Below are 25,169 nucleotides of genomic sequence, written 5' to 3'. Positions count from 1 at the left end.
TGAAAATGTGGGCCAGGGTAGGAAAGATCCTCTTAGAACAGGTCTTTAAATTCATGCTCTTTTCAGATTAGAGACCCTTTGAGAATATGCTGAAGGCTGTAGACCTTCTTCTTACAGCTATTCATGAACACAAAAGCACATGCATATACCTACACACGCACACACACACACAAGGTCCACGTTTAGAACCCTATCTTGAAGTTTATGAGACCTAGGCCAAATAAGAATCCCAAATTCCAGAAACAGAGCCAGGCAAAGAAATAAAATGCATTTGAGGGTCTTTGCGCTAAGGTAGAAACATCCTGACCACAAATGAGAAATGAATGTGTTCCATACTTCTTAATATCCTTGCAAACCATCCACTCGATATCAGGAAGAGGGGTCCCTTCGGCTGTGCATCTCACAGTCTGGCCCCCATTAGAGCCATGGTGGTCGTCAACCAAGTCCAGTATGGAGGACGGAACTGCAGGAGGTGAAAAGAAATCAGAACTGCATGGTTTGGCATACCAGAACTTTGGGGAACTACCAAGTGGAATATGAGTTCAAAACTTGCCCACATATCATTTGAACCTATAAATCAACCAACCGCCCAGCAGGGAGCTGAGACCAGCCATGTGCATAACAACACTCCAGTATGCACAGATCCAACTGGTTAAGAGCATGCTTAAGGCATTTGTGCCCTGTGGTGTTTTAAATCTGGTGTAAAGAAAGCAAAAAGCCCCTGTGTTGATTTGACTTGAAAGACAAAGAGGCTCTTAGAACTATATTATAGCTTGGAAATCAGCTTATAGATTCATCTAAATGGTAGGGCTTAAAGCAGCATTTACCAAAGTGCCATATTATTACATTTTAAAGATTCTTTTTTGTAACCAGTGATCAAATGTTAGAAATATGCTAATACTTGTATCACAGATTGACTGTGAGGGTCAAATGAGCCTACCTAGGACAGTACATGGCCCATGGTAGGTACTCAGTGAATAGGTGCTTAACTGGAATATAAACAGACTTGGGCACTCCGTTCTGGGAGGGGCGTCTATAGAGGTCTATAAAGAAAGCTAGGCACAAAAAGCCAAAACAATCTGGAACAACCTAATGTCATCTGGGCCAAAATATATCATTTCACTCTTTCCAGAACTGGAGGTACCTAACTGAGAAATAGGTGGTAAGGAAGCGACTGAAGCCTAGGAATTCCAAGTCAGACAGTTCCAGACTAGCCTGGAACCTTCCAGAATTATGTAAATTCATAAGTCCAACAGAGCTACACCTGACACCCACACCCCCTGCTTCTCCCTGAAAGGGTTGCTTTTCCCTCCATGACCTGTGGGGACAGGGTTAGGCTCTCCTCGGGAGACTCAGTCACCCATCCACCAAGCTGGAGTTATCTTTATCTGGCTCTTACAAACCTTGAGTCAAGAGTTCAAAAGTATAGCTCTTCACATCATCTTCATTTTGAACTACAACAGTATAATGGCCACTGTCTTCTTCCTTTGCTCGGATCAGCTTTAATTTGCTTCGATAACTTAAAAGAAAAGGACTGTGTTTCAGCAAGGAGTAGTCCAATAAATTCCAATCGTTAAGCAATTACCATTTTCAATTCAAATGTTGTTAAAAAACATCTCGTCCATATGATCACTTTCCTGGGATTTTCCTTATACTGTCTATGCACTGAAGGTCTGAGTTGTAGACATTTCATTCTTAAACAGAAGACCAGAGATGAGCAATGGCTTATGTGGCTACAAGAGCAGTCAGCTCTGCTAAGGCCTGACTTCTAAATGGGAAAGAACAAATCCTACCAGCTTTCCTTTTATTTGAATCCTGGATTTTTATGTTTAAGAAAAAAATACTTGCCAACACTGTTAAACAACTATACTCCAATACAAAATAAAAATAAATACTTGATTCCTCTTAACATCCATCTAATACTGAAACAACCTTGGAAGAAATAATAAAGACACTGTCTCTGTATTAATACAGAGAGGTCACTGGGGTATAAAACTCCTGCTTGCTTATATTTGCTTAAAAAACTCTGGAAGGTTTCATAAGAAACCTTCCTAACAAAACTAATAAAAGTACTCCTTGTGGGTGGGGAGGCGGGGGTACCAATGCATACCAGGACAGGAGAGGAGTGAGGCTTCTTACAATGCACTGTCTTTAGGTGTGAATGTTTTTAAAATGCAAGATGCATCTTAAAAAAAAAAAATAGAGAAACATATGCTCTCATACCTCATTAAAAAGAAGTTTCTCCAAAAGATTGCTTACATGTATAATAAATGACATTTCGTCGTGTGTGTGTGTGTGTGTGTGTGTGCATCAATAAAGTATTTGCCCACCTGACTGTCCTTTACAACAATGTGGAAGAGCAAGCGGAGTGAGAGGAAGAGCGCTGTCATGGAAGGAGACCTGGGGCATTACTGAAACTCTCCAAGTCTCAGGTCTCTTATGCTTACACCATGGGATAACTGTATGCAAGGCGTAGTGTCATTTTGAGAATTAATTACGAGAAATAATCTATATGAAAGCACTTCAGAGGCTCCAAAATAGCCTGCAAACGTTGAGTCTTCTAGCCAAGACGCCAGATGCTGGGAGATGTGATGAGCACACTGGGCTGGCCTCCCCTCTGCCGCACCAAACCGCACACCTCTGGAATGGATTTCTTTAGAGCCCCCTGAGCACCCCTGGCTGCCAGTGACCAGACAGTCTGCCATCATTCACTTTTTGCACTTGTCCAGCCAAGGAAGCTGTGAATCTATGAGTCTTAGGGAAACCAGACCCTCCTCTACCGTGTGCATCCTTACATTCCCTGGCTTGTCATGGGGACCAGAAGATGATGTGCTGGAGGAAATCAAAAAACACCTTAAGAGACAGCTCTCCTGGACTGCTCTGCGGACAACCACCATCGCTACTGATGGTAGCTTGCAGACAACCCTGGGTGTCTCAAGTGTTGGCTACTCTGGGATCACCCTATTTCTCTCCGGCCTCACAGCCTAGTAGAAAGTTAGACACTGTCCACTTTGTGTTCCTACATTTCGTGTCTTTAGAAAGCCTTCCAGATTCAGTATCCCACTTCTATCTCTATCACTATTCCACAGAGGTAGTCACATTCCATTTTCTCAGATGTTGCTTCTCAGTTACACATGGAATTCAGTTCAGAAAGAAGGAAGCAAATCCTGAAATTAAGTGAACTAATGGCAGAGGTTCTATCTTCTCCTCTTTCCTGAAGGCTTGAAATAGAGGATTTTGTCTCCTGCGGAAGGTTTCTGACAAAGATGTAGGGCTGGATTAGCTGAGCCCTTCAAGAGGGATCTTCTGCTCTTGGATTCTAATCAGGTCTTAAAGCTGCAAGAGACCTCAAAATATCATCCAGTTCCTCATCTTGAAGGACATATGGTATTATTAACCCTACATTATAGATGAGGAAACTGAGGCTGAATGGTGACTTACACAAAACTCTACCACTAGTTAAGAGATGACAACAGTCTACAGCTCCTCAAAGAGCAAGGATCCAAACTATCCATTGTACGTTCTCTCCTAACCAAATGTACTCAGACGCTACTCTTATTTCCCATCAAAGCCTCACTGGGGCAAATGTGTTTCAAATTAAGCCAATGATGTTGTGTTTCATGTAGGCATATGTGATAACTGCCCTGGAAATGGAATCACCATACATGTCTACTTGCCATATGGGTGATGGATATCAAGGAATATATATGAAACCCACATGGGTCCAATTTTGCTTTCTTTCCTCCACCCCTTTCTGAATCCAGGAACATGTCTTTCATTGGGAGCAGAGATTTTTCAGTTCTTTCTTCTCATTTCATTGTTACATACTTACCAACATACTATCACTGCACTGCAACATTATCATGAAATGTACCTAATTTCCAGTATCTCTTTTTCCTGATTGCTAAATTTTCTATATTGACTCTTGTTTGGGGTCATAAGACACACACAAACCTCAGTCTATCTAAGAATATACAATACAAAGAAAGGCAAACTTGAGAAGGGTGTTTCTTTACCTTATTTCCTGAATCTTCTCTATGTCAGTGGTGATCTCCGTGAGATTCTCAATCAGAGTCAGGTTGTCCTTTAGCCAGGTTATCTTGGGAGGGGGATAGGCCTGCACATCCACCACAAAATGCTTGACTTCATGCAGGTTGACAGCTTCCAACAGGTTAAAGTTGGGTTTGATTTCAATAAATCCTTTCTCTGTACAGGGAAGAGTTTCCATTAAACAATGATCACCTCATGGTGAATCCCGAGCAGCAAGGCCGATGGGCATTTTAGGAAGCAGAGTGTACCGTGAACAGAAATGGTGACGTTCCTCATCTTTTTGACCTCCTTGGTGGCCTGGTGGGCAGCACATTGGTAATCTCCACTGTCTTTCACTGTGGCCTCGGGAACCCTCAGAGTGTACACCAACTTGATGGACGGGAACTTGGTTTCCTCCAGCCTCGTGATGCCTTTGCCTTTCTATAGCAGAAGGGGAGGAAAACTGACTTTAACAAGCTGTTTCCTAAGAGGGAACCCCTGTGTAAGTTATGGACCCAGTGATAAGGATGCACCAATGTGGGTTCCTGGATTGTAACAAGTATACCGCATTGTGGGGATATAGTTGGGGGAGGCTGCTCCTGTGTTGAGCCCAAGGGGCAATATAGGAAATCTTTGTACTTTTTACTCAGTTTTGCTATGAATTTAAAGCTGCTCTAAAGGGACTTCCCAGGGGGTCCAGTGGCTAAGACTCCATGCTTCCAATGTAGGGGCCTGGGTTCAATCCTTGGTCAGGGAACTAGATCCCACATGCTGCAACTTAAAATTCCACATGCCGCAACAAAGATCAAAAATCCCGTGTGCCGCAACTAAGACCCAGTGCAGCCAAATGAATATTTTTTTAAAACTGGTCTAAAAAATAAAGTCTAGTAAAAAAATATTTTTAGACATGTTCCTTTGAAAATCTGGTTTTGAAAGGATACTTAATAACATAGTAAGGTGTTTGTGCTATACTGCCACAAGAAAAAAATATATATCAAAGCACTATTTAAAGTATATCTATTAATTATTACATTTATAAAGTATTTAAAGGACTTATCTCCTTTAAATTATAATGGGGATGGTTCTGGGAAGTGGCTTTTCATCTGTTTTTCTAAATTTTAAAGTTATAATAAGCCTGCATTTTTTAAAAAAATATCAAACAAAAACTATGATTTATAAACCAATACGTTGATTATATATTGGGGGGCCAAACAGCACATAGTTTGGTTTTGAGGGAAAAAATTATCTCCAATAAATGAAAGGAAGCATTTATGTTTTATGGATTAAAGGCATCAGATATGGGCTTCCTTGGTGGCTCAGCGGTTAGGAATCCACCTGCCAGACTTGCCTGGTGATACAGTTGATGAGAGTCCGCCTGGCAAATCAGGGGACACAGGTTTGGTCCCTGGTCCAGGAAGATTCCACGTGCCATGGAGCAACTAAGCCCACATGCCACACCACTGAGCCCAGGCTCTACAGCCCAGGCGCTGCAGCTACTGAAGCCCTCGAGCCTTAGAGCCTGTGCTCAGAAACAAAAGCCACCACAATGAAAGGCCCATACACTGCAACAAAGAGTAGCCCCTACTTGCAACAACTAGAGAAAGCCTGCGCAAAGTAATGAGGACCCAGCATGGGCATAAATATAAACATAATTAGAAAAAAAAAAAAGAATCCACCTGCAATGCAAGGGACATAGGTTTGATCCCTGGTCTGGGAAGATCCCACATGCCACAGGGCAACTAAGACCACAAGCTGCAACTACTGCAGCCCTTGAGCCTGGAGCCCATGCTCTGACGCAGGAGAAGCCACTGCAATGAGAAGCTCTCACAATGCAACTAAGAGAAGCCCCCACTCTCCCCAATTAGAGAAAGCTGGAGTGCAGCAACAAAGACTCAAAGCAGCCATAAGCAAACAAACAAATGAAACTTAAAAAAAAAAGTTTCTATAAAAAACAAAAATAAAGGCAATCAAGTATGAACAGAAATATCAGATAGCTTTACATTTTGGGGAAGATGTATACCTATTGGTCTACAAATGTCTCTTCAGTACATGAGGTTATAGGGCAATATGTGAAAATGTTCAAGTTTCAGTCAAGACGCCCCAGGGAGAAAGGAAAGGGGCAGCAAAGCATGGGGGAGAGAAATGGAAAAAAGGAGAGATACTATCAGATGCCAAAAAAAGAGCAAGGAGCATAAATTTGCAAACTAGGAGTGAAGGGGAGAAGACCATATATATATATACACATATATGTTTATATGTGTGTGTGTGTGTATATATATATATTTATACACAGATGGTTTTTGCGCACTGTTAAATGGTTTCTACGTGGGACCATCACAGCCTTTTACACACAGTTCATACACACTTACCATGATATGTTAGAATGAATGAGAACTGGACTTAACATACACACACCAACACATATAAAATAGGGAAACAAGAGGGACCTACTATATAGCACAGGGAACTATACTCAGTCTTTTGTGATAATCTATAATAAAAAAGAATCTGAAAAAGAATATATATATTTATATAACTGAATTACTTTGCTGTACACCTGAAACTAACACAACTTTGTAAATTAAATATACATCAATAAAATAAAAAAAAAGAATGAATGATACCCTATGTGAAAATTCCCAGGGACCAGAGATGACACAGTGGCTCCCCTTCCCCATCTCCACTCCTCCCTTCTTCTTTCTGTGGATGGGCCAGCTTCCACCAGAGTGCTTGGGATTCAGCAAACATCACTAAATCTTTACTGAATGATTCAAGTTATGCCTGTTCACTAAAGGAAAGTTATGCATAGAAAAACCAGGCAGGAATTCCCAGGCAGTCCAGTGGTTAGGAATCTGTGCTTCCACTGCTAGGGGCCTGGGTTCAAGGCTGCGAGGTACAGTCAAAATAAATAAACAAATGAACTTTTTATAGAGGAATTTCCCTGGTGGTCCAGTGGCTAAGACTCTGTGCTCCCAATGCAGGGGACCCAGGCTGGATCCTGGTCAGGGAACTAGATCCCACATGCTGCAACTAAGAGTTTGCATGCCACAACTAAAAGATTAAGATCTGGCTCATATTAAAACAAAGGCAAGACCAGGCAGGCAAGAAGCAGAGTATCGTGGGCGTCCCGAGGCAGAGAAGCAGGCAAACAACATTATCCAATGCCTCAAAACTCAAAGGCATGGGAGCCAAGAAAAGGAGAATTCATGACTTTCATCAATCAGAAAGTTTTAAAATTCATTTGCGTTTTGTTTTGCTAATTTTTTGGTCATTATATTGTAGCCATATAACCTGCCTATCTGATGAAAAAAGAGCACTCAGTGCGAAATCTCTATGCATTCTGAAGGACCTGGTTCAGCTATCATCATCTCAGACTCCCCCATTGCTCTAAGAGCCACAGCATCGTCTTGTCAGAGTGTGTATCAGAGATGGAAAGCTACGGTCGAGAGGAGGTCAGTGTCTTGCCCCACGAGCGATAGGTCTTTGAAGCCCTGCTGTGATCCACTCCCTGCCACCAGGGGCCTTAAGGGTACTTACCATTTGTCCAGGGTAAGTCCATTGAAAGTCAACCACCTCGTTGTTAAAGACGGTGCAGGTGACCACAATCGATTCGCCTGCCTTATATACAGTCTTAGGAGATTCCATTTCCAGATCAAGTTTTGATGTTGCTATTTAAAAAAAGAACAAACACAAGAACCTAAATACCCAAAGTATAGTCAGGATCTTACAAGGTTTGAATTTTTAAACAAGATTCTGAAAAATAATTTGCAAACAACTTTGATCAAGACAAAATTTTGAAAATCTCAGAAGCCTTGATCGGCATTAACATACATAATTTGGTATAAAGTACTCCATCCTAAAGGAGATCACTCCTGGCTGTTTATTGGAAGGACTGATGTTGAAGCTGAAACTCCAGTACTTTGGCCACCTCATGCGAAGAGTTGACTCACTGGAAAAGACCCTGATGCTGGGAAGGATTGGGAGAAGGAGGAGAAGGGGACGACAGAGGATGAGATGGCTGGATGGCATCACCGACTCTTGGATATGAGTTTGGGTAAACTCCAGGAGTTGGTGATGGACAGGGAGGCCTGGCGTGCTGCGGTTCATGGGGTGGCAAAGAGTCGGACACGACTGAGCGACTGAACTGAACTGAAAACACATACACATATATACCTATACACACATGCAAAACAATAGCACTAGTAATAATAAATTCCATTCGCCAGAAGACCACATTCACATCCTCAAGCATTTGGGTGCATGATGACTGCAATCACTTTTATTGACAGATCAAGGCTTTACTGACTTCCTTTTCCTAGCCACTAGCTCCTATCCCATCATTTATTTATTCTCCTCTTCTCTCCCATTCTGCTTCCCAGTTATTCTCAGCATTTCTAGAACCTAGCATGGAGTCTGGCATAAAATAAGCCCTTCACAAGAGTTAAATGGCATACTCTCGCTAACACCATACCTGCATGTAAGTGCTCTACAAATGTGTTGGCCCAAGCGTGGTTTATACATTCCCATTTGCATTAACCACTCACATCACAGGGATGAAGTCGACAGCTACCAGCTTTTCTCAAAATCGCTTTTCTGAAGTTATTAAAATTAACCTAGGAGTCCAACCCCCACAGGTGTGTGTTTGTAGTTACGGCCTTTGTAGTCAGGAATGTGACTAAAACAGTAAGAGGCTTATGCAAGAAAAAAAAATTCCTTACAGTATACTGAAGTTAACTGATGAAACACGAGATCGTACATGGATAGGAAAGATTTTGCCTTGGGTAATGCCAAGCTTCATATTATCACAGCCACAGAGATCAGCTTAACATTGTAGGTTCAAGGTGGGGTTAACCTACCTTTAGGAGGCTAATGCCAAGTCCCCATATCAGAGTTCGGGGGCTCCATCACTAGGGACTAGAATTTTAAAAGAAAATTCTACATGCGTCTGATGACTTTGCCTGTACCTCTTATTTACAGAAGGTAAGAGAGGGCACAAGTACCTGTGTAAGCATAAACATTGAATGGGATGGTCTGGAACTTCTTCCCTCTGACCGTGGCCTCACAGATATAGAGCCCGACACTGAAGGTTCCTTTAAAGCCTTGTCTGCTGTCATAGGAGGCATGCACTACCCCCTCACTGCTGAGTAAGGTCACCGGAGTCTCAGGATCAGTTGTGCGGCATGGGATGATGACTGAATCTTCGTCCTCCACGATGACCAAGGAATCTGTCATTCCTAGAGGTACGAAGGCTACATCTGGGTCTGACATTTGGGGAAAAAAATGAAAAACACAGTAAGGATTAATTTCACCTTCACACATATATGCAGAAAAATTACTTCTTTGGCGTCAGTCATATTAGGTATGAGTTCTACCTTTCCTCATAAATCCGGAAGCGTCACCCCACTGACATCTGTCATCCTAACAGCTAGAAGGTGACTTTTTAAAGTATGCACAATACCAAATTGCCCGTGCCTTCTCAAAAAATACTGAAAACAAATATAAATATTGTCAGAAATGGAGGTCAAAATTTAAACTACAAAACACAAAACAAAATGGATATTAAAATAATCAAGTCTGAAAACAATCATCAAGTCTGCTCAAAACATGAGAAAATACTCATAATTTTTGAATTATGAAATGCTTTTTCACAACGCCTATGACTATAGCTGTATTACTTGAAAAGTAGTACAGAAATCTACTAAAAAAATAACCTCTCAAATAATAAATAAAATGTATAATTCCACAGCCTGAGAATTTTCTTTTCAAAAGAAAACCAGCTATTTAAACTACTTGGTAATAAGTACTGAGAGTTTCCAACATCAGTTTCACAAAGGATACACAACTCTAGATAATTACAAACAAAATCTCTAGCAATGCAGAGCCTGGCCGGATGATGTTTGTGCTAGGGCAAGGGAAGAATAGGAAAAATCTCTGGACAGTCTTAGACAGATCAAGACTCAGTTTAACAAACCCGCCTTCCTACCACTGTCTTCAAAGCAGGGGGGCATTTATGTGAGAATGACAATGGGTGACATACTAAATATCTACCCCTTTTGAAGCAGCTTTTTTTCAAGTGTTAGGAAAGAAAGTTGATACAGAGGAGAATACGGCAGAATAGACAGACGAGAATGGCAGAATAGAAGAGGGTTTGATCCATAGTTACAGAAGACAGAGAAAGGTGCCAACTTTAAACTTTTTGGGGGGCTGTTCCATGCAGATAAGGGATGTAGTTCCCTGACCAAGGATCAAACCCAGGCCCCCAGAAGTGGAAGCTCTCAGTATTAACCAATAGACCTCCAGGAAAGTTCCAAGGAGCCAATTTTTAAAACTTGAAAAAGCAGAAAGTTAGGAAGATATACTTCTGAAACTCCCTTACTCAATGTCTGCTAAAACAACACAGATGGCAAGAGCTATAAATGGTTTATATGCTTGTTTATTGAAGCCAAGTACTCTAGTTTGGGGGCTTCCCATGGGACTCAGGGGGTAAAGAATCCGCCTGCCAATGCAGGAGATGTGGGTTCGATCCCTGGGTCGGGAAGATCCCCTAGAGAGGGACATGGCAATGCACTCCAGTATTCCAGCCTGGGAAATCCCATGGACAGAGCCTGGTGGGTTACCGTCCATAGGGCCACAAAAGAGACACAACTTGGCGATTAAATAAGACAAGACCAAAATTCTAATTGTATTCCCCTTTAATGCAACCATCTATATACTAAAATTGCCATGACTTGAATTTGTTTTTAGAGCTCCAAATTCCTGAACTCTATTAGCAAAGATTCCAAGAAACAAAGCCACAAAATAACTTCAGGTTAAAATATACAGTTTGATCTATAACACATCAGCCAGAGTTTCCTTTAAAATTCAAGTCTTCCCTACCATCAAGTACTACTTGTGCAATGCAAGATCCAGGTTCTATCCCTGGGTTGGGAAGATCCTGTGGAGAAGGGAAGGGCAACCCACTCCAGTATTCTTGCCTGGAGAATTCCATGGACAGAGGAGCCTGGCGGGCTACAGTCCATGGGGTCACAAAGAGTCGGACACAACTGAATGACTTTCACTTTTCACAGATATAGACACAGGTACAGAGATAAACATAGATCATTACAAAGGAATGTCCAGAGAATGCTAGGAGGGTGGTAAAGCAAATGAGACGCATGAGCTTGCATCTCAAGCTCATGGCTAAGTCTAGCTGCTTAGGGTGGCTGCTGCCAGAAAATACTACATATTCTGCCTGACTCTGAAATCCATCCCAACCTTAAGCCCTGCCCTCCAGAGATGTTTCCAGACAAAGACTGTGTGGAACTGGGTCTCCCTAGACTGGAGGACTCCCAGACCTTCTTTACACAGAGGTCTAGGACTCACCTACCCCACCTTCCTTCCTTCTCTCCTTCATTCAGGGTCACACTTACACTTCAGGCAGACAACTCTCCCAGCCTCTGCAGGATCCCTCCACATTTTCTCTCATAACCAGTGAACCAGTGAAGCTGTTCAGTCGTGTCCAGCTCTTTGCAATCCCATGGACTGTAGCCTACCAGGCTCCTCCATCCATGGAATTTTCCAGGCCAGAGTACTAGAGTGGGTTGCCATTTCCTTCTCCAGGGGATCTTCCCGACTCAGGGATCAAACCTAGGTCTCCCACGCTTTACCATTTGAGCCACCAGGGAAGACTTTCTCTTATAAGCCTCCTCTTTAATATAACCCTTGCATATTTAACCCCACCTTACTCCTATGCTGGCATTTGCTTCTTGGAGGAAAAAACACAACATCGACCAAAATTTTTATTAGAAAGAAAAACATCCATTCCAACTCATCAAGGTTAAATACAGGCATACCTTGGTTTACCGCATTCTGCTATATTGGGCTTCACAGATACTAGATTTTTCACAAATTGAAATTTTGTGAACGTTTCATCAAGAAAATCTATTGGTGCCATTTTCCCAACAGCATTTGCTCACTCTGTGTCAAATATGGGTAAATCTTTTAATACTGCAAATGTTTTCATTATCATTACATTTGTTTCAGTGATCTGTGATTGGTGATCTCTGATGCTACTACTGTAAAAAGATTACAACTCACTGAAGGCTCAGATGACGGTTAGTATTTTAAGCAATAAAATATTTTAAAATTAAGGTATGTACATTGCTTTTTAAGACATAATGCTATTGCACACTTAACAGGCTACAATGTGAGACTTCTCTGGTGGCCCAGTGGTAAAGTCTCTATGCTCCCAATTCAAGAGGCATAGGTTTGATCCCTTGGTCAGGGAACTAAGATCCTGCATGCCACATGACATGGCCAAAAAGAAACCTACAGAAGTGTAAACATCCAATGCACTAGAAAACCAAAAATAAAAATGCGTATGACTCAAGTTATTGCAATATTCACGTTATGCTGGGAGTCGGGAACCAAACCCACAGTCTCTCCGAGGCATGCCTGTATACGTTTTCTTGAATTTGAAAAATATCATGGTTATTTGGAAGCCATTATAATGAACTATAAGCTACTCCAAGATAAGACCTATCTAATTTTTGTGTCCCCAACACTTAGCAGTGCCTGATACCCAGTACATACAAGTATTTGCTGAACTTGATCAAAATGAATAGAAATTAGTACATTTCAGATTTTCCTCACAATACCAATAAAAGATGCCACAATGAAATGGTTTTCAAAACTTTCTGAAATGTTAACAATGAATACTTCTGGATGATGACAGGACAAATGATCTTGATTTAAGCTTGTGTGTTTGTAGTTTTCAAATTTTCTCTGATAAATATTTACTATTTTTATACTTCTAAAAACTTTATGCAATTAACAGGCAAGACAGGACAAGCCTGTGGGGGTACCCAGGCAACTCACCTGGCACATAGATGTAAATATGTCTGCCCTCGATCTCGTTCTCGTCCATCTGCGTGTGGTTGTAATAGCAAGTGTACAGCCCAGTGTGGGCTGCCGAGGCGCTGACCACTTCCAGCACCGTCACAAAAAGGCCACTGTTGTTCTCCTCGTTTCTGATTTCCACGTCGGGGTACTCTTCTTCAGACATGGGGTACTGCCAGCTCACTTCACTCTCCCCAAAGCATCTCAGAGAAAAGGATGAATTCAGCTGCACAACCCTCTCATTTTCATTGGGCAGGATGGAGGGTAATGAAAGCTGGCAGAGGATTAGGCTCGGCCCTGTAAAAGGAAACACGCTCTGAACAGGATGCAGCCCGAAAGGACGGTCTCACCCAGAGCAGCTTCTGTGAACAATGACCATTTCTAAGCAAAAATTCGTTAGCCTGGATGCCCATGAAAGACCCCCCATTATGAACAGCACCGCATCTGCTGAGAGTAGCAAATGCTCCAAAGGCCTCAATAGCCCTGTCCAGCCCCTGCTGGGCTCACCCCTCCAAACACTCCAATGGACAGAGGACTTCTTACTCCAGTTCCATATCTTAGACTCGTATGTGTGACCACGAAATAGCGCAAGATGGCATAAGCTCAAGCTCATGTGGGCTCTTTACTGTCTGCGTTCCCTATGGACAGAGAAACGGGCTGATCAAAGCACAAGGCAGATTTGTGCTCAAGAAGCACGCATCTTCCGTTTCTCACAATACTCTGGCGTGCCTCCTCTCTAATGACTTCCAGAAACCAAAGTAGGAGGATGTGGATTTCAATTCAAAAAGAATAAGTCAAGCCCAAGAGTGAAAACTCTTAAGTTCATCTTAGAACCTAAATGTCAGTTCAGCTTCCCCTGTCTATAAAACTGGAAGAGATATTATGACTAAATTATGCACCCAAGATCATTAATCCCCTTCTAAGCCTGGTGTGGGAATTCACCCAACTTCAGTATGTGACTGGTCAGCTTGTTAAGAGGGATGTGGAAAGTGCACCTGAGTCCCTATTGTTCTGCAGGTGAGGAATACAGAGTGGGCTTCAGAACTCCTAAATCACTGATCATGCTCAATGTTGCCATATCCACCCAGGTGAGACCTAAAGAGACTAATAGGCTTAAGTTAACGCCTCAGACTAGAAAAACACTGGTGTCATGGTGAACATCTGCAATTCATGATTATCTGGATGAAAACTAAGAAAGTCCAATAAATATTTCAACACATGGCCCCGCTGGCATCCTCCTGGTAGAAAAGTTAGAAAGCTTCCCCAAGCGTGAGATAGTCAGTAATTCAGTTTCAAGGCCAAAGGTGACTCAAAGATTTTGCAGCAATTAAAGCATCTTCCATTTAAGACAGGTATAACTTAAGACAGGTATGATTTCCTGGGTGAAAATTTCCTCTATTTGTTTCCTTTGAGCATTCTTGAATTTATTTCTCTGACCCACCTCTCCTAGAAACCCATGACCCAGGAGATGGAAGAGAGTGGCAGGCAAGTTTAAACTATGATTCCTAACAGCGTGTCAGTGCCATGGTGGCAGAGTAAAACTGCCACCAGAGAGCATCCTTTTTGGCATTAGCGCAGTACAGCAAGGAGAACTGAATGCGTGTAGTCATTCGAGATAACATCTTGTTTCTCTTTACTCTCTTGGACTGTTTGCAGGAATATTTACATCCCCAGAGCACAGAACTTGGGGGGGGGGGTGTGGTGGGTGGGACAGATTTCCCCTACAACAACAAACTCAGAGAGGCTTGAGATCCATACCTGTGAAGAGACAGCCTAAGACCAGGAGTGCCCAATGGGAAGTCCCCATAGTTCTGGAAAACTGAAAAAGTCAAAACAGAAACAATGTTAGTCAATAAAACAACTAGTCATGAGCCTAGTTCTCTTTGTGCTTTGAACTATGGAAAATGTTAACGACATCATTTCAGTCAACAACATCCTGGGTTAAGTAAGATTCACAGTTAAAACAGTAAAACGCCTAAGAAGCAGGAATTAGATAGCCTTGTGTGGCCCCAAGACCATGAGAGGAGCCAGCTGAAGTCGAAACCCTTTTTGATTGCCTGCAGCTTTCAAATTCCAAAACGTCTCACTTTATTGTCTTGGAATATGTCCAAAAGTACAGAAGAACGGCTCCTCGTAAACCATTTAAATTGATTGCAAAAAACAAATAAACATGTGTATTTACTCAACTTCTAAACTTGAGCTGTTTTCACTCAAAATGGGTTGTCATTTGCTTTGTGCTTTGCTAACAGAAAGTATGCGATCACATCCTCAGCAACCTTTAGAAAAGATGCTTGGACTGCCAACGAATGTCTTAATACTTGAGAACCATTCTGTATAGAGGGTACCAGAAGCTGCCCTCACCCAGTGTCACTTAGAGGATATCATACACAGATCTGTAGGCTCAGGCCTGGGGCCCCAGTCCAAGCTCTCCCAGGACCTGCTACACTTAAGAGTCAGGCTAAACGAGGCAGAGAAAGCCCAGGGCACAGGCGTGGAAGGCGAAACAGCAAAGGAAGTGAAGAAGTGAGAGGAAATGAGAGAGAAAATGTGGCTACATTCCTGTTTCAGGGATACAGTAAAGCATAGGATAAAATTCTATGGACAATTCATCTTCACACAGGTCCCTGTACCTTCAGAAAGCAAGTTCTCCACTCTGATCTCCTGCAGCGAATTCTGGGGAACAGAAGGACAGTGGAGACGGAGATTGAAACCGAATGTCCCTAAGACACAAACAGGGAAAAGCAGTGGGCAAGAAAGAGAGGATAAGGAAAAGGAAGGGAGGGAAAAATGAAGAGGCACTCGTGCTGCCCTGAAGTAAAACCATGAAGAGTCTACTCTGGTCCACCTTCTGAAAAGGCCCCTTTATCCTTTTCTTTCCATGTACAATTCACACATTTTATCATCTCCCCCTTCACTTCCCACACAAAGTAACTCAGAAAATGATCTTCCTGAGGTCAACCCAAAGGAGCTTGCAGGGGTTGGGGCCATTGAGCACCCAAGTTTCAAATAAAGAAGCTCCACTGAGAGTCGTGGGCAGTGGCACAAGCTACAAGATGATCCTTAAAAAATCACCCAAGCCTGGGCTTGGGATACACTGGATCCCTGAGTTGCTCAAAATCCCAGTTCACACAATGGAACGAGTTCACGGCACTTCATTTGTTCCATAACTGACTTTGGAAACTAAGATGTGTATGCATGATTCCTGAGTAAACTGTCTAAAAAACAGAAGAATACAGTCAATGTATGCCTGTGTTTAGCCCTTGTTTCCTCCTCCTTTTTTTTTTTTTTTTTGGTTGCAGAGGATCCAGTAGATAACAGCCTAGTAGTTTTTGGTAGAGCCTGATCATTTATTTTCACTTGAAACTGGAAACTGGCCTACCTGCAGACATCAGATTTCTGCCTCATTAAAGTCTACCAGATAAATGGAGGAGGAAGAAAGATGGAATGCTGATAATGGGGAGGGAGGAGTTAGACAGGAAAAAAAAATGAGAATTCTGATTTCTCCCAGGCAGAACAAGAAACCAGTATTTGCTCAAAGTGGCCATGTGCATGCCATGCTTGTTAACAATAACCCTTTGAAATATCTGATGTTTTAAAGTGCCACTTGAGGCTCAGAGAGGCTTAGCAAATGACCCAATATCACACAGCTGGTAGTAAAGCCAGGATTCTAACACCAAGTCTGTGTAATGCAAAAACCACCCTCTCTCCAAGCCACCATATGGTCTCTCTCAAGGGAAGGTCTGTGTTTCAGCCTTGTAGGCTTCCCCCACCCTCAACTATTTCCTCATGCAAATTGGGGCCCTGCTTTCCTCCTCCGCTCACTGCCACAGCGAGAGAAGCACAAGGCGCTCTGAACCCGAGAGCAATCTGCACAGTGCTGGCTGGATGACGGCCTCCAAGGATCCTGGCATGTGCCAGGGGTTCAGGGTTTCCTCACTGCTGCAATGATGGGCACAGGGTCCCCAGAGCCAGGCTGGCCAACCTGATTTACCACATGGCCTGTGTGTTTGTACATATAAATATCAGCCTCCCACTGATAATCCACTTAGCGAACTTCAAAGGAGCCCTCCACAGCCAGCTTGATGTCTTGGGTTTTATCACATTTATATCCTGCATTTCTCTAGTGGGGCTTGCCAATGATGCACTTTTAAAGCATTCCCAAGCTTGACAGAGGGGCTCGCTGCTTTTACAGGGCAGGCTCTGAAGGGCATTTTGCCCTGGCTAGGCCCCACCAGACTTCCTTCTGTGCATCCAGATACGGGGGACCCAATGCCAGAGAGGATTACTTACTGACATACAAAGTGGGCAATGAAAACAGGACCTCCGAGCAAGCGATAATGGTGCAAATACTGAAAATCAACATGTGTTTGCTCACCATTTCAAACTCCCATCTCTGATAAGAGTGGTTCCCTGGCTAGAAACCCAGGCGTAGTTGTGAAGTTTCATGTCATTACTCATCTGTGACTCAGACAATTTACTCGTGAATAATTGCAGACTGTTAGCCCTACAGGGAGGTAATGGAAAACAACTGGAAAGAACAGAGCTTTCCCTGCCTCTTGGCCCTGGAGTAAGAATCTCTAGGAGTGGTATTGCTATTTCCACTGTTTTTCTACTCTGGGAATAAATGCTCCTTCTGAATCAATAATCCCTATCCCAGCGCTCATCCAAAAGTCAGACGTGCAAATATAATTGAGGTTGCAGATTCAGAGAAACATGGCATGCTATGAGTCAGCAAGAATACATCACTTTGCAAGGTGGAATGATGGATTTCATCCCAAAAAAATTAATCATAATCATTTCTCTCATGCCAACTGTATGTTGGACTTCTGTCACAATCCTCTATAATCACAGCCCATTGCCACTGGTTAGAGAAACAATCGGAGAAAAAAAGACCTCTGCTGTGTTCACTCTCAGGCAAGTAAGTGTGGCCTCCCCTTCCACCCGTCATTCTCATTCGTTTCTTCTCTCAATAGACGCTGATATGACAGAAATGGCACTGGACTAGGCTCTGATCCCACATCTGACACCCAGTCCCCCTCTCTGAACCTCAGTCTCTCTCTGTACATCAGCACTAAGAATACCTGACTTGCTGGCTTGCTTTAATGCATTGTTATAAAGACTAAATTCCACACAGTTTAATTAAAAGGGCTTCAGAAACTGCAGCTGTTGGTTTTCATGCTGCCTCTTTTTCTGTAGGCTCTAAAGATGTCTTAGCCAAGCGGGACATCAGAGTGGCTACTTCAACGTCTATTTACTGAGAGAGTCAGGCCCCAGAGGCCACTGGACTGGCCCTGCACCACGAGTGTTAGTGGAGAATTGTGTCTGAACTCTGATACGGGGAAGCCTGATGTAGCTCTCAAGACTGTTCCTAGCTGAACCAATATATATACAGTCATGTAAACAGAGAAAAAAATCTGTTTGCAGCCACTATTCTTTAACACACTGCCATGCCCATCCCTGCAAACAGAAGTGAAGAGCCACTAACTATGACTCTACAGTCAAAACCAGCATGCTAAGCCAGAGAGTAAAGAGACGGCAAGCAATGCAAGGGCACTATTTCCAGAAGACAGAGCATGGCATTCTTCTCACAAAGCCAGAGAGCTGGCTTCCGGATCACCAACTGCTCAACGCAGCCTGCTCCAGAGCCGCTGAATATTGAATTTCACCCCACCCTGGCATGATTAGAGGCCACTGAAGACTCTCTCACAGTCCCAAAAGCCACTGACGACTTCAAGATTCAGATTTCCAAGGTTCAGTTAATTTCAGCTCTCCTTACTTAATTCTAACTGTCAAAATTACATGTGCTGTTTTTCTTCCCTGTGACAAACATTCCTGTGACTTCAGTCCAGGCGGTCCAAATGCTGGCTCACCCTGGTGGCAACTTGAGCGAGGGAGTGTTTACTGGGCTCTGCACCTCACCAGAACCTGTTTTGTTGTTTTTATCTTCTTGAGTTCCATTAGACATTCCAGTGCTGGGTGGGAGCTGCAGCATTTTTACATGGGAACATTTTATGGGACAATCTGAGCCCATAAACTTTTCTGCTCCCCTGTACCAGATATTTAACCAGGGGAGACTAAAATGTCAACGTCCTGTTGACTGTCACCAAATTGGTGTGACACCCAATGGGACAGCCTTAGGTGCAGCAGCTTGTAGTCCACTTGAGGCTCACCAAATCCCCGACACTAGGGCTGCACTGTAAAAGGAAACGCAAAAACTGGCCTATCTTCTGCAGGTCTGCTATGATAACCCGATGTGGTGGACCAACACTTGGCTCATTAGGTAAATACAAAGGATTAACTACTATGGCGAAAGACTACCCCCAAAGTCCATAAAGTAAGAGTTGTCAGTCCAGTGATTCTTGTAGCTTCACAGAAAAAGAAAACTTGGTCCTACCGGACCGAAAAATGCGTCTTGCTGATGCCACGACTTGCTTAAAATCTCCGCGAAGCCGATGCCAGCAAAGGATCGTTGAGGTTCTCACATAAAACCAGCAGGTGGCAGTATTGGTCCAAGAGACAGGCAGTCCTCGGGTTTCGCGGGGACGTAGATGCTGCTAACAAGTTCTGTGTTAACATGTCTCAAATCTTCCAATCTCCTACTTTATTAGGTTGCACGTTTAGGTTTCGTGCTGCCCTCTGCTCAAAGCCCGTAGAATAGAAGCAGGGCAATTGCCGGTGAAAAGGCTTAACGTTCCGCTGGGCCCCAAGAGAATTCGCCAGACATCATCACCAGCACCGCCAGCATCATCCCTGCCCCGCGGGTCGGCTGGGGCGACTGAGCTTCGGGAGCCAGGAAAATGGCGCTGCCATTCCAGGTCTCAAAAGTTTGGAAGGTTCAGCAGGAAAAGCCACTCGGGAGTAGCTCGAGTGCTTCAGGGTTTTGTTTAGGCAATGTTCTCCCCATCTCGCAGTCTCCACCCGTAGAGGGGAGCTAGACCACCTGGGCCGCGCTAGGTGGGGTCCCCGACGCCGCGGCTGGGCGCGAGCTGGGAATTGCGGGCTGATTGGAAACCCCGCAGGCGGGGGCCGCGACGGCCACGCAGCCTGGGAATTGCGGGCTGATTGGAAACGACTGTTCCCGTTGCACAATAACGCGGGGTCATAAAACAACAGCAACAGGCCGCCTGCGCGGCAGGACTTTCGAAGGGCCAGAAAACAAAAGTCGCCCCATCCCTCCAAAGGAGTGCCCAAGACCCTATATCCTCCTCTTCGCCCATATTTCACTATTATGACACCCCGACCCTTATCACCAAACTCAGGAACCTCTGCCCCTCTCGCACACCCAGAGTCTCCAGGGCAGACAAAGTGCCTGCAAGGCGTCACTTTGAGGCTCCAGCAGCGGGTAGGGTGACCGAGGTTAGTCGAGTCCTGGGTCCCAGCGCTGCGCTCCGATCCCGCAGGGGCGCCGACCTCCCGAGGCTGGCGGGGAGCCGGACACCCGCTAGAGGGCGCGGCAGCAGCGCGAATCTTACCCGGCTCGCTCCTCGCTCCCGCCGGTCGCTCCGGCTCCGGGTCAGGGTCCCCGACAGCGCAGCGGGGACCGCGGCTCGCCCACCTTCGCAGGGGAGGATCTGCGCTGGCACGGTCTGGCCCCGCCACGCCCCCACAAACCCGGAGCTGGCTGCGGTCCACGCCCTCGGCCGCTCAGTCACCCTGTGGTTGGGGACAACGACCGCCAGCTCCCGGGTTTAGCGTTCGCATCCGCCGCACTCCTAGCTTAGAGCTGCGGCGGCCGCTGCGCCCTAGACTCGATGCTCGGCGTTTGCATTGTTTTCGACTGAGACCTGAGACGGGGGCCGGACGGGGTGGAGGGAGAAGGATCGAGGGGTTTAGGGTTACAGTCGCACGCCAGCGCCTCCTGTTGGCCTGAAAGCGCCACGGCCGCGGACAGCTGCGCGGAGAAGGCTGCTTGGAGCTGAGGCTGCGCTCCCTCCGCTTTAGAGAACCTAGACACCCCCACTGCGTCCCCCTCGCCCGACTCTCGCTTTGCCGGGGTTGCCCTGTACACACACGCTCCGCCTGCGCCTCTCGCTCCCCTTTCGCAGGGAAGGGGTAGACTGCAATAGGTGGGGAATTCCGAGGTCCTCTATCCCTTGCAATCTATATTTCCAACGGATCCCTGGTTCACTGTTCAGCTGAAAACAAAAGGAAAATGCCATCGATCCATTTCAGCAAAATACAAGCACCAGCAGAGCCCTAGAGCACTGTGGGGAAAAGCAATCTGCCCCAGCTCTGCATCCCGCGCAGAAGGCAAGATCGCAAGACCTTTCCCCTCTCCCCTCGTACACCGACGGCTGATGCTGCGCGCGCGGACCCCATTAGATTAGACGCCAGAGAGATTGAGAGCCGCACCTTTCGGCCACTAAGCAGGCTTTCAGCTTTCCTCCTAGAACTGCCACTTCTCCACCAACAACATGTAACAGTCGCAGCTCCCTGGAGGCCAGAGGGAGTCCCACCCACCGGGGTCTGCAGGAAGGCGCCGGCCACCACGTCCCCAGGACGCGTCCCGGCACTGCGCGCCGCCCACGGCCGGTCCCCAGGAGGCACAAACCCGGCCCGCCTCGGCGCCAGACGCGTTTGCAGCTGGAAAGCCTGGCCCCGATGCCCCTCCCCCTACACCCCTCCCCAGTCCGCGCCCCGGGAGGAAAGCGGACCTGGGGCCGGCAGCCCGGGCTCTGCTTCGAGCCCCTCTCTGTCTAAAGACTGGCGCTTCCGGGTGCCTTCTCCCACCTCGTCTTTCTGTCTCCCACCCGCCACCACCCGTCGCTTTGGAGTCCAGCTACACTTGGGTCAAACCCAAAGCAAGGCTGTCCAAGAGCCCGCAGCAGGGACTCACAAGGGTGTCAGTGAGCCTGTTGGGGAGTGGAGTAAGGGCCCCCTTTACTGAGAGGATTGCGAAGAGGAGAAAACCAAGAGAGAAGGAAAAGAGGGAAGGAAAAAAGACGAGAGAGAAGGAAAAGAGCAAAGCAGCAGCACCAGGGCCCGGGTGGGTCAGATGGAGGTGGGGCTTGAGGGTGGGAGGGAATGTTAGAACCAGAGCCAGCGCGTCACCGAATGAGGTGCGCACGTCTGGGGAGCCCCTTCCTCCCTTCCAGGGGTCCCCAGGCTCGCCGGTCTCTGGGGTGTTAGTCCGGTGAGCTGGGCGTCTGATTGTCGCGCCCCGTTTGCCCCGGATGTCTCTCCCCGCTCTAAAAAGCTGCCTAGTTATGTTCGAGAGCGACAGTGCGGAGGCGAGTCCGTCCAAAACGTTGAGCAATTCGATTGAAGAGCCAAAAAGCCATTTCCCACACAGCGCAGCCCGGGGCTTTTCTAGGCGGCCGGGCCGGGCGCGGGGCAGTCCGGACCTGGTAAGGGTCATTTGCGCTCCCTCTCCAGCCTCCGTTTGTCTCTCACCCTTGGAGATGGCAAGTTCTTCTAAGCACTCTTTCTGCACGTCCTGGGGTCCTAGCAGGGCTGGGGGGACAAAGTGTGGAGAGGGCACTCTGGCTGCGGGAGAGACAAGGCTGAGACGCTTGGCCAGGCTATTCACACCTGGCCAGGAGGCCGAGATACCTGGTCCCTCTAGGCAGCGGTCGAGCCACACTCCCTCTCGCTCTGAACTGACAGAGACCCTTTCCGAACTGAACCGCTGATCCCAGTTGTTTCCGAGCCAAGGGGAAGCTGCCCGCTCCCTTTGCGCTGTCTGGAGAAGTTAATCTCATGTATAAAAGCCTATTTCCATGGGGATAGACGATGGAAGAAGGTGGGGCGCCAAGGAGACCTCTCCGGAGCGAAGAGAGGCTGGCACAGGGAGTGAAATAGATACAGGGACACTGGAGAGGGTGAAGCAGCGCTGGGCCAGTGCAGGGGCGAGTGCCCCGCACCCCCGTGCGGAAAGGGGCATAGGTACCCCGAGGCAAGCAGTGAGGGCGGTTCGCCTCCCATATATCTGTCTTACCTGAGAACCAAGTTTCTCCGTTCCGAGTTGTCCCTAACTTCCCCCACAAGAAGTTCTCCACTTTTTTTTTTTTTGGCGACCTTCTTTCTTTCCTTCCTGCGGCTGGGACTGGGTAGCAGCAGAGCTCCGGGCTTGGCAAAAACGGTTCCACCGAGGAATGGGGTGCGCTTAGATTGCTGGGGGTGGAGACCACCGCGCACAATGAGGGCCCCTAGGAGCGCAGTTCGAAATTCCTCAAATCCCAGTTGCTGGAATGCGAGGCGACGACGACTTCTTCACTCGGGGCCAAATGTGTTTGTCATTACTCCATAGACCGCCTGCCTGCCCGCCAGCCCGCGCCGCCGTCGCCCCCGCGCTACAGCGCGCGATCCGAGCGCGCTGCGGGGCTGGCGCCCTCTCTCCCTCGCAGTTCACTGATTGCCGCAAACCACTGATCCCCAAACCCTCGCCCAAATCGGCGCCCCCTCCGCTCGTCTCGCAGCCGCCACGGTTGTACTGAGTCTGGTCCTTACCGGGCGCAGCACCCTCCAGTAACTATGAGCCCTGGGTCGGCGCCATGTGCACCCGATGGGCACCCCAGGTCCGGCCCTCTCCAGCCGAGCCCTTCACGCCTCCCCTCCCCTCAACCCCTTCCGCTCCCCACTCGGCGTTCGTCTCTCCCCACCTCCCTCGGTCCACCAGTCGCGCTCCACACCGCCGGCTACAGTGCTGTCCCGCCAAACCGCGGGCGAGGAATGAAAATACTCATTAAAAACCTGTAGCCTTCCAGGACTCCATGCCAAGAAGAGGGCAAACACCTCTGCCCCCACTCCCAGCACTGCTTGGTGCTCGTCCCAGGATACAGGAATATCACCCCCAACCCCCAAAAGAAACCTCAAAAATGTAAGCCTCAACAATTTCTTTGGGAGGCCATAGAGTTGTTAGAAAAATACTGCTTTTAAAAATAGGTCTGGAAAATGTGTTTTTTTAAACCCCTAGACTTTCGAACTCTATGGTTATCTTCCCTCCAAGTGAAGTTTATTCAGAATAAATTACTCTCTGGACATACAACTAGAATTCGACTCCAATTTTTTTTTTCATCGCCCAAAGTTTGAAGTTACTTCACTTCTAGCCCAAAGAGCCTGATTAGGGATTTCTTTTAGAAACAAAAATACTTTTTCTCCTCCCTTACCTTCTCCTCCAATGTCAATTCGCAATGAAAATCCTACATGAGGAGGAAAAAGTGTGTCCACGGCCTGCAGCCCTCTCCTGCAGTCCCCTCCTCTGTTTCTCTCCCTCTAGCTCCAACTGTAATGGGCTCAAAAACCGCGTTTTGTAATTGATTCAATGTTATAGTCCATCCTTCTAAAACTAATCATTTGCTCTAAGTAAATAGCTGTCAGGAAATGAAGCCCCCCCCTCCCCTTGGCCTCTTCAAAATAAGAGTTTCCTTCGAACTCCGTGCGCTCTGAATCTTCCAGCCTCCAGATTGCTCCTTCGCTTTTCGCTCTTACGCAATCAGGGGGTCCAGCCCCAACCCCCAGACTTCGACAACAACTGGGGGGCGGAGAGAAGCCGACCAGATGGGGTGGGGGGGAGGGGGAGGTGTTGATGCTCTGCCGAGAAAGAGGTTCGTGAAAATACATACTGCCCATCATTTCCAAAATGAGTTTGCCTCTTGATTTCGGGGGACAATTTCCTACACTGCTATGTTGCTTTGTATTTACTTTGAAAGGAAGAAAAGGAACACGTAAAATTGCAGTTAATGCCCAGAGAGAATATAAATCTGGAGTCGAGAAGTGTCCCTTCTGTAGAAACCCCTAACCCACCCAGAATCCCGGCCGTCGGGAGAGGTCTCCGAGCCGTTGCGTCGACTTGAACCTGGGGTCTTTTAGGGAAAGTGCCGTATAGTTGCTAATCCTTTAATGGGATTAGGCAAGCTGTTGAGTCTAATATGAAGATGATGGGTGGTTTTTTTTTCTTGGGCGGGCAGGGGGTTTGCTTTGGTTTGATTTTGTCCAAAGACAGATTTGAAGTAGGGTACAAAGAGTTGAGGGTCTGCCGTAGGTTTGGAACTTTCTCCGACAGAACGACCTTTACTCTCTTAAAGCACTTATCTTGTCTTGCCTTTGTTTTCATGGTTATCTGGGCGAGGTTGTCCTGGCTTCTATCACGCACACAAAAAGGCTCAGGCTTGATCGTCTGGGGAATCTTCTACAACCAGCCTGCTACCTCCGCGTTCAGGGGGAGGGTACAATTTGACTCTCCCCACACCCTCTCCCGACGCGTGGATCGGGCCGTACCGGTACACTAGGGATAAGAAGGGAGCCCCCAACCCTAGCCCTGG

The 25,169-nt window shown here is 46.3% G+C and overlaps 1 protein-coding gene across 3 annotated transcripts in view; it reads right to left on the bottom strand.

The window, feature by feature from the left end:
• The window catches only part of PDGFRA (platelet derived growth factor receptor alpha), a 48,296-nt gene extending 24,101 nt beyond the window's left edge, over window positions 1-24,195 (bottom strand). Inside the window, exons 1-9 of one of the 3 annotated variants that reach the window (XM_069594099.1) lie at window positions 24,015-24,195; window positions 14,665-14,725; window positions 12,886-13,203; window positions 9,030-9,290; window positions 7,567-7,697; window positions 4,299-4,470; window positions 4,017-4,206; window positions 1,404-1,519; window positions 337-463 (exon numbers count right to left, since the gene is read on the bottom strand). In XM_069594099.1, the coding sequence (XP_069450200.1) occupies window positions 337-463; window positions 1,404-1,519; window positions 4,017-4,206; window positions 4,299-4,470; window positions 7,567-7,697; window positions 9,030-9,290; window positions 12,886-13,203; window positions 14,665-14,713 (1,364 nt within the window). In that variant the 5' untranslated portion in view covers window positions 14,714-14,725; window positions 24,015-24,195. Of the gene's footprint in view, window positions 1-336; window positions 464-1,403; window positions 1,520-4,016; window positions 4,207-4,298; window positions 4,471-7,566; window positions 7,698-9,029; window positions 9,291-12,885; window positions 13,204-14,664; window positions 14,726-20,378; window positions 20,691-22,843; window positions 23,468-24,014 lie in introns of those variants that run through there. The other 2 variants (XM_069594101.1, XM_069594100.1) reach the window with 2 other exon arrangements.
• Between the last annotated feature and the right edge of the window lie 974 nt (window positions 24,196-25,169).

The sequence above is a fragment of the Ovis canadensis genome, chromosome 6 (genome assembly GCF_042477335.2).
Source record: "Ovis canadensis isolate MfBH-ARS-UI-01 breed Bighorn chromosome 6, ARS-UI_OviCan_v2, whole genome shotgun sequence".
NCBI classification, from domain to species: Eukaryota; Metazoa; Chordata; class Mammalia; order Artiodactyla; family Bovidae; genus Ovis; species Ovis canadensis.
The sequence above is the reverse complement of the archived record's forward strand: the minus strand, read 5'-3'. Positions and strand labels throughout refer to the sequence as shown.